This window comes from Vicia villosa, linkage group LG6 (assembly GCF_029867415.1).
Source record: "Vicia villosa cultivar HV-30 ecotype Madison, WI linkage group LG6, Vvil1.0, whole genome shotgun sequence".
NCBI lineage: Eukaryota > Viridiplantae > Streptophyta > Magnoliopsida > Fabales > Fabaceae > Vicia > Vicia villosa.
Window position 1 is genome coordinate 60,750,592 of NC_081185.1, and position 12,752 is coordinate 60,763,343.

Genomic DNA, 12,752 nt, shown 5'->3' on the forward strand with positions numbered 1-12,752 from the left:
TATATATATATATATATATATATATATATATATATTATTGTTGATACACTTGTTATATGAAATACTTGTTACTTTTTTGGGTGTATTGGTGATACTTGTGTGGTGAGATAAGTCCTAACCCAAACTTGAGAGCACTTATGATAGGAGGTGTGGTATAGTCATGTTGATCTTTATGGGGTAATCTTGAATAAATCAACTTGAGATCCACCACTCAGTGGAGGCCTCTTTGAGGGTAATTTTTGTTAACCAAGTAATTGGAAAGACATCGTTACTTTCGACCTGAGAGCTTGAAAAGTTGGGGACCATTAGAATTCATTTACTCCTCTTGGACTTTTTAGGATGTACTGTGGAGACTATGATGGAGTAATCCTAAAATAGCTGTTATACGTTACTACACTCAGATGAGATTCTCTTGAGAATATAATTAGCCAGCGAGTAATAGTAAAACTGATAATATCCAAAAGATGGATTTATGATTCTGGGAACTATTTTTAGAATCTTGTTCTACACGTACAAAATAACCATAGTACATACCTTTTGGGATGGTTAGACCCATGGCTCCATGCTCGTGACTGTAAGCTTGTGATCCTGTTACCGTGTTTTGCATCTGACATTACATTACATTGCATATCATTTGCATCCTTTGGAGATTCTCATAGGTTTGGTAAACCCGGATGGTGAGATCTGATCAGGATTATCCCGACTAGCACACATAACCTGTGGAGCCTATTTAGTTTTTTGATTTAATAGTTGTATTATTTATATATTTTGTGGCTCATAATACTTATCACTGTTCTTTTTATTGCATGATATTTTGGCTATTACATGTTTTGATTCGAAGATAAACATAACATGAAACAATACAACAACCATAAATTAAAAATAATTGAACATGAAAACCTAGGTACTACTAGAAGATTCTGGATGTTTCAGCATCTTGATTATGTCGTCGACTGATATTAAAATCTGCGAACCAAACTCGATCGACCCCTTGGTTATCCTACGACAAATAATCTTCACATGGCCGTCACATCTTCATCAGTCTTCAACTCAATCTTGATTATCCTCGATCTTTCTCACCCTTCTGTTATCGGTATCAGGTAACAATTCATTCAACTTGGATATCAAGTTGGCGATAGAAGTGGTGCCATCTGGAAGCTTGAACTCAACAAGAGATTTGTCTCCGTTGAAGTTTATTTCTGCCTTAATAAAAAATTGAGGAAGAGATATTTTTTGAGATGTCTTTTTTTTTTTGTTGGCTTTATACCAACGGTTTAGTCCGGTTCGGGGGCAAGTTCTGGCATCAAGTGGTTCCACCCCCTCCGGATCGCAGTTGCGGGGGATCGAACCGTGGTTCTCTCTATAACATATGCTCATATTTATACAACTTTTGATTCATTCAAGACCACATAAAATTATCGGTGAAATCACAATCCTTCAAAACTGTCAGCAAAATCATGATCGTTAACAAATTTTTAGTCAATACACTACCAAAAATTTCACCCTTCAAGCAAATTTCCAAATTTTTTTTTAATTTACTAAAAATTTCAGATGAACTATTGAAAATTTCGTACATACTAGAAAATTTCAACATCGTACCAAAAAAATTAGTTCGAAAAAATGTTTTTTTAGAAAGAGTATTTTTTATAATAAAAAATATGGGAATGCCATGTTTAATTTTAGAGTGGTAAGTTAAATTTTCTAATACTAGTCAGGATCAATACAATTGTTGCTTATAAAAAAAAAATAATTTTCTAATATTAGGAATTATACATTTTCTTTCCTTCTTAAAAAAATAAAATCTAACATTGAGTGTTAAAATAATAAAATTAAGTAAAAATTATTATACCTTTCTCTTCACCACGCACGCCAGTAAAAAGATCAACACTCCATAATTTGAAGTTCTAGAATCAGTTACAACCAACCTGCAATCGATTCCGAGTCATATTAATGTCTCTCTCCCACTCTCAAATCGGTTATTTGATTCCTCTGAATCAAAATTTCGAAGAAGAAAAAGCTTCAACTCCTAAGCTAGCTATCTCAGACGGCACAAATATCATCGGGCGGAACAACCTCGCCGTCACCGACAAGAGGCTCAGCCGCAAACACCTCACTATAACCACTTCAACCGATGGCACTGCAAATTTGCATGTGGTATTATTTGGTTCTGCAATTATTTTTGAATTACAAAATGTTAGCCTAACTAGTGTTATAATGTGAGAATGTTGGAAATGAATTTGAAACTATGTTAGTAATGTTGTTGATACATTTGATAATAGGTTCAAATGGAAGGGTGAAGCTAATTACAATTTTGCAATTTTAGGGTTCATTGTTGAAATATTAATGTGACGGGTTAAGATGGGGTGAGTGAGGTAGCTCAGCCGATACCTGTTAGGGGAGTTAAATGAGTGTGGTCTAGGGTTCAATCACTAGCGGTAACATTTATTTATATTTATGTATATATTTGTTAATAGATTCAAATAGAAGGGTGAATCTGAGTACATTTTTGCAAATTTAGGGTTCATGTTGAAATATTAATAATGTGATGGAATAGGGTGACTAAGGTAGCTCAACTGATATGTGTTAGATGAGTTAAATGAGTGTAAACTACTTGTCTAGAGTTCAATCCCTAGCTGCAACACTTATTAATATTTATGTATTAGTACAAACAAGTTGTTACATTTATAAATCAACAACTATTTTGGGGATTACATTAGGTATTTGCTCGTTTTTTAACTCATGCAATCCAATTGCCAAGTTAACATTATGATCATAATGTTTTTTTGATTATTTTGATTAGTGATTTTTGCTTGGTGAATCTTAGGAAGGGACGAATCCAGTTGTTGTTAATTCTGGAAATAAGAGAAGGAAGCTTAACTCCAAAGAAACGGTTACTATTTCTAATGGAGATGTAATTGAGCTCATTCCTGGTCACCACCTTTTTAAATATCAAGTATTTCAAAGATCCTCAAGTGGTGCAGACAAAGAAGCCCGTGTATGTGTGTTGTGTTGTGATGCATTTGTGTGATAACTACCACTATATGCTATGTGTGGACTTAATCGAACCATTTAATTGTTGTGTGAAATGTGCAGGAACGAGGAAGAAATACAGTGACACAAAAGCATGATAAAATTGCAGTGACACAAAAGCGTGGTTATTCCCGGTCACATGAGGAAGCTATTCGTGATTTCCATGTAGTTGAAGATCAAATACCTTGCACCTTTCGACTTTTGCGTGTGCAAAGGTTACCAGCTTGGGCTAATACTTCATGTGTTTCAATAAGCGATGTTATACAGGTAGGAAATGATTAGTGATATTAATTATATGAGAAATGCTCTCTCAAGTTTCGGTACCACATGTAACATGGGTTACAATGCTTTCTTCACAGTTGAGTGTAATTCATGTGGGTTCTGCCACTTTAGGAATGAGTCTCACTAAATAGGAGATGATGAGACACTCATAGTTTAATGGGATCCATAGAGAGAGTGTTGAAAAGAGTGTGTTATTACTAGTACTCTTTTTAGTTATATTTGATTTTAATGTATACTGTTCTTGCTGCACTCTCTATAATTGAATGTTTCAACTTTCAACCATATTCACGAATAAGCATGCAGTGATTCAAGAGAAAGCTTTTCTTGTTTCATGATTGGCTTGAGAATTATTTTGCATAAAAGCACACACATGTTAAATTGCATATTGGAAAAATTTGAAACTATCTTGACTTGTTTCATTGGTTATTGTTGGTAGGGGGATATTCTAGTTGCTATTCTTTCAAACTATATGGTAGACATTGACTGGTTAGTTCCTGGTGAGTTTTTGATGTTGTTGTTATGGTTTTTCCAATTAATTCCTCTTTGCCTTGTTTCATTCTCTTCTATCCCTGATCTTCCTTTCTTGCATTCTGACTTCCGTTATGCTCTTGAAACTGCTCTGAGATGCTGAACAAGTTTATTTAAACTATTCCAAAGTTTGTTGTTCTTTGTATTTTGAAATTGCTGACTGAAGATGGATTGTTCATAGTTTTTTCTGCCACTCCCTCCCACACTCCTTCTTACTAATATATGATACTATATGAAATAATTTAATAAAAAGCCCCAATTCTTCTTACCTAAAAAAATCTTCAACTCTACGCCTCTGTTGCGTATAGTTTGTAATTGTATAGAAACAAGGATGTAACACATGTTGTGTCCAATGATTTTTATTAGGAAATTATTATAGTGTAATATACATATTGACATAGACAGGGGGGCTAGTGATCATTCTGTTCATGATGTAGTGTTGTTGACTATTTGCTGGTCTATTGCTGTGAAATTTATGCATATATATGTGCATTTTGATTGAAGTCCTTTTGATTTTTCCTACTCATTTTAGCATGTTTCTCTCTTCCATTATTTTCTTGGTGTAGCTTGTCCTGCACTTTCAAAAGTTCCCCACGTGCTTGTTCTTCATGGAGAGGGTGATGAGAGGGTGGCTTGCATGAAGGTTTGTCTTAGATCTACTTTATTTTCCAACCTGCTTTGCTAAATTAGATATATAAAGGTTTGTTAAATGAATGTTAACTTGCTACTGTTATGGTTGTTAGATAAGCAAACCTAAAAATTGGATTTTGCACAAACCGCCTCTTCCAATTTCATTTGGGACACACCATTCAAAGGCCATGCTTCTTGTATATCCTCGAGGAGTAAGAGTAATTGTACATACGGCAAACTTAATTTATGTAGATTGGAACAATAAAAGCCAAGGTCTATGGATGCAAGACTTTCCATGGAAAGATCAAAATAGTCTGAGCAAGGGATCTGGATTTGAAAATGATTTGGTTGAATATCTCAGTGCACTGAAGGTATTGATATATATTGCTCTTTTATACGTCAAAAACCAATTTTTTAGCATTCCTAATTATCTACAGAAGTTGACACTAATCTTGTTGATGGACCGAGTTTGTTATTAGGGTTACTATTATGACTATCCATATCATTTATATCGTGACTTATTTGGTGGTTCAGTGGCCAGAATTCTCTGTTAATCTTCCATCCCTCGGAAACTTTAGCATATGTCCATCATTTTTCAAGAAGTTTGACTATAGTGATGCAATGGTATGTTTCCGATTCACTGGTTTTTTAAATTGATACCCTTGTTACTTATTAGTTACTATTTCTTTTGCATGATTTGTTACATTCTTGGATACATTGTACATCAGGATGTATGATGCTTTTTGCATTATGTTCAGGTTAGATTAATTGCATCTGTACCTGGATATCATTCTGGTAATGGTTTGAAAAAGTGGGGTCATATGAAGCTGCGTTCTGTTCTCCAAGAATGTACATTTGACGAAGAGTTTAAGAAATCCCCCCTTGTTTATCAGGTACTTTCAGGCTGTAGGTTAAGTTACAATTTCTTTTTTCTGTTTCAGTTAGTTCATGGCTTCATGCTTAATCTTAATTCATTAATCCTTTGTTTGATGAAGAAATCAATGTCAAAATATCATACTCTGCTTATATTTTCTTCAATTTCATTGTCTTCAACTTATGGGAGTATGTTTTTGACTATATTGCATATTTTTGTGATAGATTTTAGAAAACATCTGAATAAATGTTCAGTTTTGATGCTATACGTAGCCTATTATATCTACTGCAGTTCTCCTCCCTTGGCTCTTTAGATGAAAAATGGATGGTTGAATTGGCATCATCAATGTCAGCAGGTCTCTCTGAAGATAAAGTACCCCTTGGCATGGGGGAGCCTCAAATAATATGGCCTACTGTAGAAGATGTCAGATGCTCAATAGAGGTAAGTATAGGTCTTGGTGATGCTTTTTTATATTCTGGCCAAATAAGAAAACTACTTTTGGTTTGCATTTCATTGGTCAATCTAAAGGTTGTTTCCTACTGTATGGCTTGTGTATAGAGTGTCAAGTGAGCAAGATTCGTGGCATTTGATGCCCAAGTATATTAAAATAAGCAAAAGTCGGCGCGTCATTGTGAACTACTATCGCAATATAAATATTCAGATTTGATTCTTACACTCCCTCACAAGCTAAAGCATACTATGTTTTCAGCTAGTTACAACTGTGGGTGTACTTTAGAGAAATTAGGCTGTAGCCGGAAAGTTGTAGTGCGACTGGAGGTGATTGTAGCAAAGACAAGACAATTGTGCTAGTCTGAGAATTCCAACTTCCAACGTTGGTTATGGTGGTTTTTGGGAGCGAGTCTCATCGGATAAGGCACAGCTGAATGTGGTGAGAAACACATCAATGGGAAAGGTAAGTACTGGATGAAGCATAGTGAATGAGTAACATGACGGAAGTAGGATGAATATTTCAACTGACAGAGGTGAATGATGGAAGAAGAAATTTTGAACATGCCAGAAGAATGTCACAACACCGGAGAACTGGCCAAAAAATTGCTCGCCACAGAATTTTCTGATAAGTGGCGGCATATGGCTTCTCTGATGATGGTGTCATTCAGATGATAGGACTAGTGACAACAATATGGTCACGGTGGTGTTAACGTTGGCTGCTGGTACACGCCAATGAAGTGTATGCCAGAGAATAAATGTGTCACTGGAAAATGAATAGTCAAAAGAGTTGTTGAAAAGTGAAAACTAATAACAGGCTGTTTAGGAAGCTAGCGGAGAAGAGGTGCCGAATCACTGGAAAAAACACTGGATAAAGTATGGAAATTTTCAAGAAAACTTGTTCAGGGGTGGGTGGCGATGGAAACTCACCAGCCGCCACAAAGAACCCCATTACTCGCATGATCAAAACTTGTTCTGATACATGTTGAATTTGTGATTCTTTCTGTCTAAATCAGACTACACTTACCTCTTATGTTTTATAATAGCATATAAAACAAATACAAAGTACTAATTGGTATGATTTGCTAATTCTAACGATAATTATAAATTAAAATCCTAGTAATATATTAAGATTTGATTCTAACAGATTCTATTAGGTAATATTCTTGGGGGTACCTATTGCATTTGGGTCCAATGTTCTTCCCTATTCTACCTTCACTCGTGGTTTTTAGTGATAACTTGATAAATAATTGAAATGCTTAGCTATAAAAATAATTTAATGGCTTGAACGATTATTTTGAATTTATTTTTATTTCCCCATGCTTTATTCTTATTTTCTCTTGTACATAGATGTGCCAGTTTTTATTAAATTTTGGTGTTTTTTGTATTTGAATTTTTAAGTGCAACTTTCTGAAACAACTTTTTTCGTCATTTATCATTCTTTAGGGTTATGCTGCTGGAAGTGCAATCCCAAGTCCTATGAAGAATGTAGAGAAAGCATTTTTGAAAAAGTATTGGGCAAAATGGAAAGCAAGCCATACTGGTCGCCAGTAAGGAAATTTATCTTTCAGTGGAAGTTATAATACATTATGCATATACTTCATTTCCCACAATTACTGCCGCGGGCAGTTAGTTTGAACACAAACTCTCTCTTAGTCACTATCAGGTTCATCACAGCTCACAGCGTTGCCATCAGGTGCCGGCTCTTTCTTGGCCTTTCTAATGTAAACTTTAGTGATTTTGGGCCCTGGCTCTGAAACACTGATTCATCTGAACCTCCAGAAGTAAAAGTACAAACAGTAGCGCACCGATATATGAATAGTCTCCAATTTGATAGAAAAGTAGAAGGGGGAACTGGGGACTAGAACCAGTGCATATAAATAAAAATTATGTTACTACAATCTAATAGCAGAAGTGATGATTTTCCTTTTCAGGTTGTAAATCTCTTTACAAGGATTGTTATATAAGGTAGTGGTGTTGGACTGGGATACTTTTGGGAGGGATGAAGAGAGTTACTGACACTGTTATATGTCCCTAACCCGTCATCACTGCTTCTGTCTAAATTTGATCATGAATAGGAAGTGGGCTTTCTGCGATGAAGATTGTTTTTTTGCATTGTTTCTGATCCAGTTTTACGCCTACTTGGAGACTCGGAATATATCTCCCGTTTTATTCGAGGTTATAAAAATTTGTATCTCTAATTACACCTTTTTTTCCTACTGTTTCAGCCATGCTATGCCACATATAAAGACTTTTGCTCGTTACAATAATCAGAATCTTGCGTAAGAGCTTTATCAGACCTATTCTATTCTCTTTGATTTCTAATGTTTGTTGAATTTTCGGTCATTTAGTGTGCTACTAAGTCATTATATAGATAGTTAACCTTGAAACACCATCTTCCCAAATAGTTGGTTCTTGTTAACTTCTGCAAATCTGAGCAAAGCTGCCTGGGGTGCTCTTCAGAAGAATAACAGTCAGTTGATGATTCGTTCGTATGAGGTATGCTGTTTTGTCAGGATGTTGCAGTTACTTACTGTCAATTCAGACCCAAGAAAATTGACCAGCTTCTTTGTTTTAAAAGCTTGCATAATAACACTAACACATAGGAATTTGAAGATATAAAAAAGAGTGCTTTCTCTAATTAGTGTTTCTTATGCTTGGAGGATTAGTTAAATACATTTTATCCTTTTCTCCAGAGCATGCACTAAATATTTTTATGTGTATTTCCTTACAGCTGGGAGTGCTCTTTCTACCGTCAGTATTGAAACGCCGATGTGGATTTTCCTGTACCAGTCATGTTAAACAATCTCAGGTGACTGACATACCCTTTCTTTTTCATAATGTTTTATGATTGATACGATAAATTCTCAACTGGTTAGAGAGAAGAGATCTTTCTGCTCACCTTTCTGAAACGAAAATGGACGAACGCGCTAACAGACAGAAATTACAGGATAAATGCGCAACACAGGGAACATCTGAAACGAAGAAAACAAAGCTAGTAACCCTAGCTGCGCCGACAAGGGATACTATACATTCATCTTCTGAAGTTATCATCCAGTTACCCGTGCCTTATGAACTCCCTCCACTGCCATATTCTTCCGAAGGTGGCACCCTGTTACTCTCCTGTTCTAAGTGGGCCGGCCCATGTTATCTGTTTTCTAACATTCATTTTTCTCTCTGCAGACGTGCCTTGGTCTTGGGACCGGCGATATTTTAAGAAAGATGATTATGGTCAGGTTTGGCCTCGGATGTAAGCAGTTCAAGATTGATGGCATAGTTCAAGATTGATGGCATTCTAAGTGTACATATGAGTTGGTTCCCTCTCCCCTATCTAATTCAGTTGTAGTAAGTAGGCCAGTTAAAAAAACTACCAAACCGATTCGAAGTTAAAATAACCAAACCATTATGTTTGGTTAGTGAACCCAACTGAAACTTAAATCGAAAATGAAAAATATTAAAAACAAGTTTAAAATGTTTTATTTAAAAGATTCGGGAAAAAGTATTATAGTTTGGTTCTAACAAATAATTTGGTTTGAGAAAAATTGTCTTCTAGCGTTCGGACTTCTGAACCGGTATATCGAACCAATAGTTTTGTTTCGGAATTTTGAACCGGTATACCGAATCAATAGTTTTGGTTCGGTTCGATTATGCGTAAATTCGAACGGTTTGATTCGGGTGACATTTTATCATGGTTCAGTTCGAATTTTTGATTGAATTGTATCGTGAAAAGCTCTAGTGGTAAGTTGAACATAACACAATTGGTTTTGCAACAAAGAAATCCCTTAATTTGGAAATGATAGGATGTGTTGCATTGCATCATGTCTTCATGAAGTTTTAAGTCTATATATTTATTTATAGGGTAATGCTAACGAGTGCCCCCGGACACTGGTTAAAAGATTAAAAAGGTAAGTTGAATATTGTTTAATAAATTAAAAATATATGTTTTTATCTAAAATATATGTATTCAATGCATTGAAAACATAAATAATTAAAATTTTTTAAAGAATATTGTGTGTATTCAATGGATTGAATCTAGAATATTTTTTTTATTTGGAATACTTAACTAATGCCCTCGTTAATTAATGCCCTCGTTAGCATGATCCTTATTTATATATTATATTGATTCATAGATATAAAATTCTCTTGACAAATTTATCTGTTCCATTTTTATAATACCTCTTCAAATTTCAGTGGTATTAATTATTATTTTTACCTCATTTCCTTCAAGTGGTAAGTACTGCAAAGGAAAGATAATTTAATTATCTATTTTCAAGAATAGTTTTAGATTTTTTATTTTGAATTATTAACAAATTTAATTTTAATGTCAAAGTTCTTAATTTTCATGATTTAAAGATTTTTTTTCATGGTTGAGAGGCCTTAATTATAAGCAAACAAAGAAAAGACAATTTGCTCTAGTTAAATGTTTTTAATGTTTTTATTTATATAAAAGAATTAACACAGTTATTAATTTATATTTAACCGAATTGTCATTCTTATTCACTATCATTAATACAGAAATTAATACAGAACTAACATTACTTAATACAGAAATAGTTTTAGAATAAAGGTTTTAACTGCTTAAATTTATTTAAATTTGCTTATATTTAAAGACAAAAAATGAAAAGACATTTGTTTATAAATAAAGGTCTGCTTTTTTAACAAAAGGTAAAATAAATCTATATTATTTTTATATGTGCTCTAAATTGTTTTCATAAGTGGTATTTGAGAACTTATAAAAATAAGTTTAAAAAAGTTTATGAATGACTATAAGCTTTTTAAATAAGCTCCTCCAAACAATGTCATAACATAAGATAAGCTTAAACAAGGACAATTTTTCATCCCATTCTTATACATTCTTCCAGGCTCTACACGAAATTTCCAAATTTCCAAAATAAGCTTAAATAAGGGCAATTTCTCATTCCATCCTTATACATTTTTTTAGACACTACGCGAAATCTCCAAAACGTCCCATATTTTCGAAGATGCATCTCCGGACGTATCAAAAACCATTTTTTCTCAATAAAATTCGCAGATGCACAACCGAAATCATTTTAAGGGTGTGTTCAGTAAACCTTTTTTTAAATTAAAAAAATAGTTTGGAGACGCATCTTCGAACTAGGCGAGCATATTTAAAGCTCGCGTCAGACCTTCTCTATTCTCATTCTTCATTTTTCAAAAAATACATTTTCTCTTTACCTCAATGTACCTATTTCAAGTTCCCACTCAAGAACAAGTTTTGAAGCTACATTTACTTGTTTTTTACCATTCCCAACTCCTTCTACCTACTTCATTCAACATTAGAGCTTTTTAATCCCTCATCAACACATTTTTGAGTAATTTTTTTCAGTTAGCTTATTTTGATTTTTGATTAATGTATTAGCTTAAATATGTTAGTTTTAATGCATTACATAGCTCAAACAGATTAGTGTTTCTGTTTGGAGACTCTATTTATATGATTAGATGAGTTTGATTGAGTTTGAATGAGTTAGGACAATTGCAAAAAGTTGTTGCCATTAAAGCAGTCGAAACTTTTTTTCGGATATGCATTTCCGAACTAGGATGTTTCAGGTGTTCTGAGATGCATATCCGAACTCTTTCCTATGTCATAATTTGTTATATTTTTTTCAAGATATGGCTCTGAGCAGTGTAGAAGCACCAGGGGTGCACATGCCAGGTTTTCCTATTAGGCGAAATTGTATGAAAAAAACTTGGAGACATAGAACACCCATACACTAATGATTTCTGGGTTGCGTACCATAAGGAGTGTGCCATGAGGTGCTACTTCCTGTTCTTGGTTGGCACGTCCATGTTTGTGGACAAAAGTGCTAACTACATGGACGTGGACTACCTAAAAATATTTCATTGACTTGGAGTCCATTCGCGAGTGAAATTGGGGGGCACCGTGCTTGATTTACCTGTACCATAACCTGAATGAAGCTTACAAATGGACGACAAAGCATATGACTGGCTCATGCACCCTGCTTACCAGTAGTTTCTAAATCCCACTATTAAGTTACAAACTATTTTTTTCTTTTTACACTTGTTACTGATACCATTTTTTATTGGTTTTTAGGGATGGATCCTGGCTCACTATTACCGCATCCACGGATTTGCACGTTCCCTGACCTATACTCCTGATTGTCCATAAGCTTGCCAGTTTGTCCCTAGCAGAGGGAATGATCATATCTTGCCATACCATGTGTGTATTGACCGCACTCAACATGACGACATAAAATGGAGGTCATACGGTACTCATCGGAATAAAGTTTCATTCGACCCCATTTCCTTATACTCTAGATGGTTGGCATGTGGGACCAATATCATGTGCAAGTATCTGTCCGAGCGGTGCATCCGGCAATTTGGATACATGCAGATCATTCCCAGGTCACCCTTACAAGCTGCCTATATCCGTAATATTGGTAGAGACCTGGAAGACATTCTGGCAGATTTTGAGAATCATCTAGTATCGGTGGAGTATAGGACTCATGATGCCATATCTCAGTGGAACTATGTTGAGGGTTACATGACATGGTTCTATAAAGTGTTACACTCTTACATGACACATAATGCTCCTAGACGTCCATCTAGGTCTGTTCACGAGGAGTTCCTGGAGAATCAGCAAGCATTGGACGACCATGCCGTTGATGTGTTGTCGCAAAGTCAAAACATTATGCAACTTACACGTCACAGATTAGGAATACACAGTAGAATATTTTGATTGCATTTTGTTTAATTTTAATCGACTTTAAAAATAATGGTTGTACCAATATATTTGATTTCTATAATATTTGGTTTTATGAAAGCTTTATGTGGTCCTATAATATTCGTTTTTATTAACCGTTGAAACAAATAACAACATTTTTAATTGAATTGAAATTAGTTTGGATTGAAAACGCCACAACATTTGAAAACTAATTCTGGAAAAATTATACAAGCAAAAGTTCAGAGATGCATCTCTGAA

The 12,752-nt window shown here is 34.6% G+C and overlaps 2 protein-coding genes across 2 annotated transcripts; both read left to right on the top strand.

Annotated features, from left to right (window-relative positions):
• Positions 1–1,833: 1,833 nt before the first annotated feature.
• Positions 1,834–9,702, top strand: LOC131609191 (tyrosyl-DNA phosphodiesterase 1-like). The gene is made up of 15 exons (XM_058880848.1): positions 1,834–2,154; positions 2,825–2,995; positions 3,094–3,297; positions 3,749–3,809; positions 4,407–4,483; positions 4,584–4,841; positions 5,005–5,094; positions 5,229–5,363; positions 5,636–5,785; positions 7,238–7,341; positions 8,020–8,073; positions 8,200–8,290; positions 8,526–8,603; positions 8,742–8,895; positions 8,975–9,702. The coding sequence occupies exons 1-15, from the start codon at positions 1,951–1,953 to the stop codon at positions 9,043–9,045; spliced, it is 1,902 nt and encodes a 633-aa protein (XP_058736831.1). The 5' UTR covers positions 1,834–1,950; the 3' UTR covers positions 9,046–9,702.
• Positions 9,703–12,113: 2,411 nt separating this feature from the next.
• Positions 12,114–12,509, top strand: LOC131613741 (uncharacterized). The gene has a single exon (XM_058885385.1). The coding sequence runs from the start codon at positions 12,114–12,116 to the stop codon at positions 12,507–12,509; it is 396 nt and encodes a 131-aa protein (XP_058741368.1).
• The last annotated feature ends 243 nt before the right edge of the window (positions 12,510–12,752 follow it).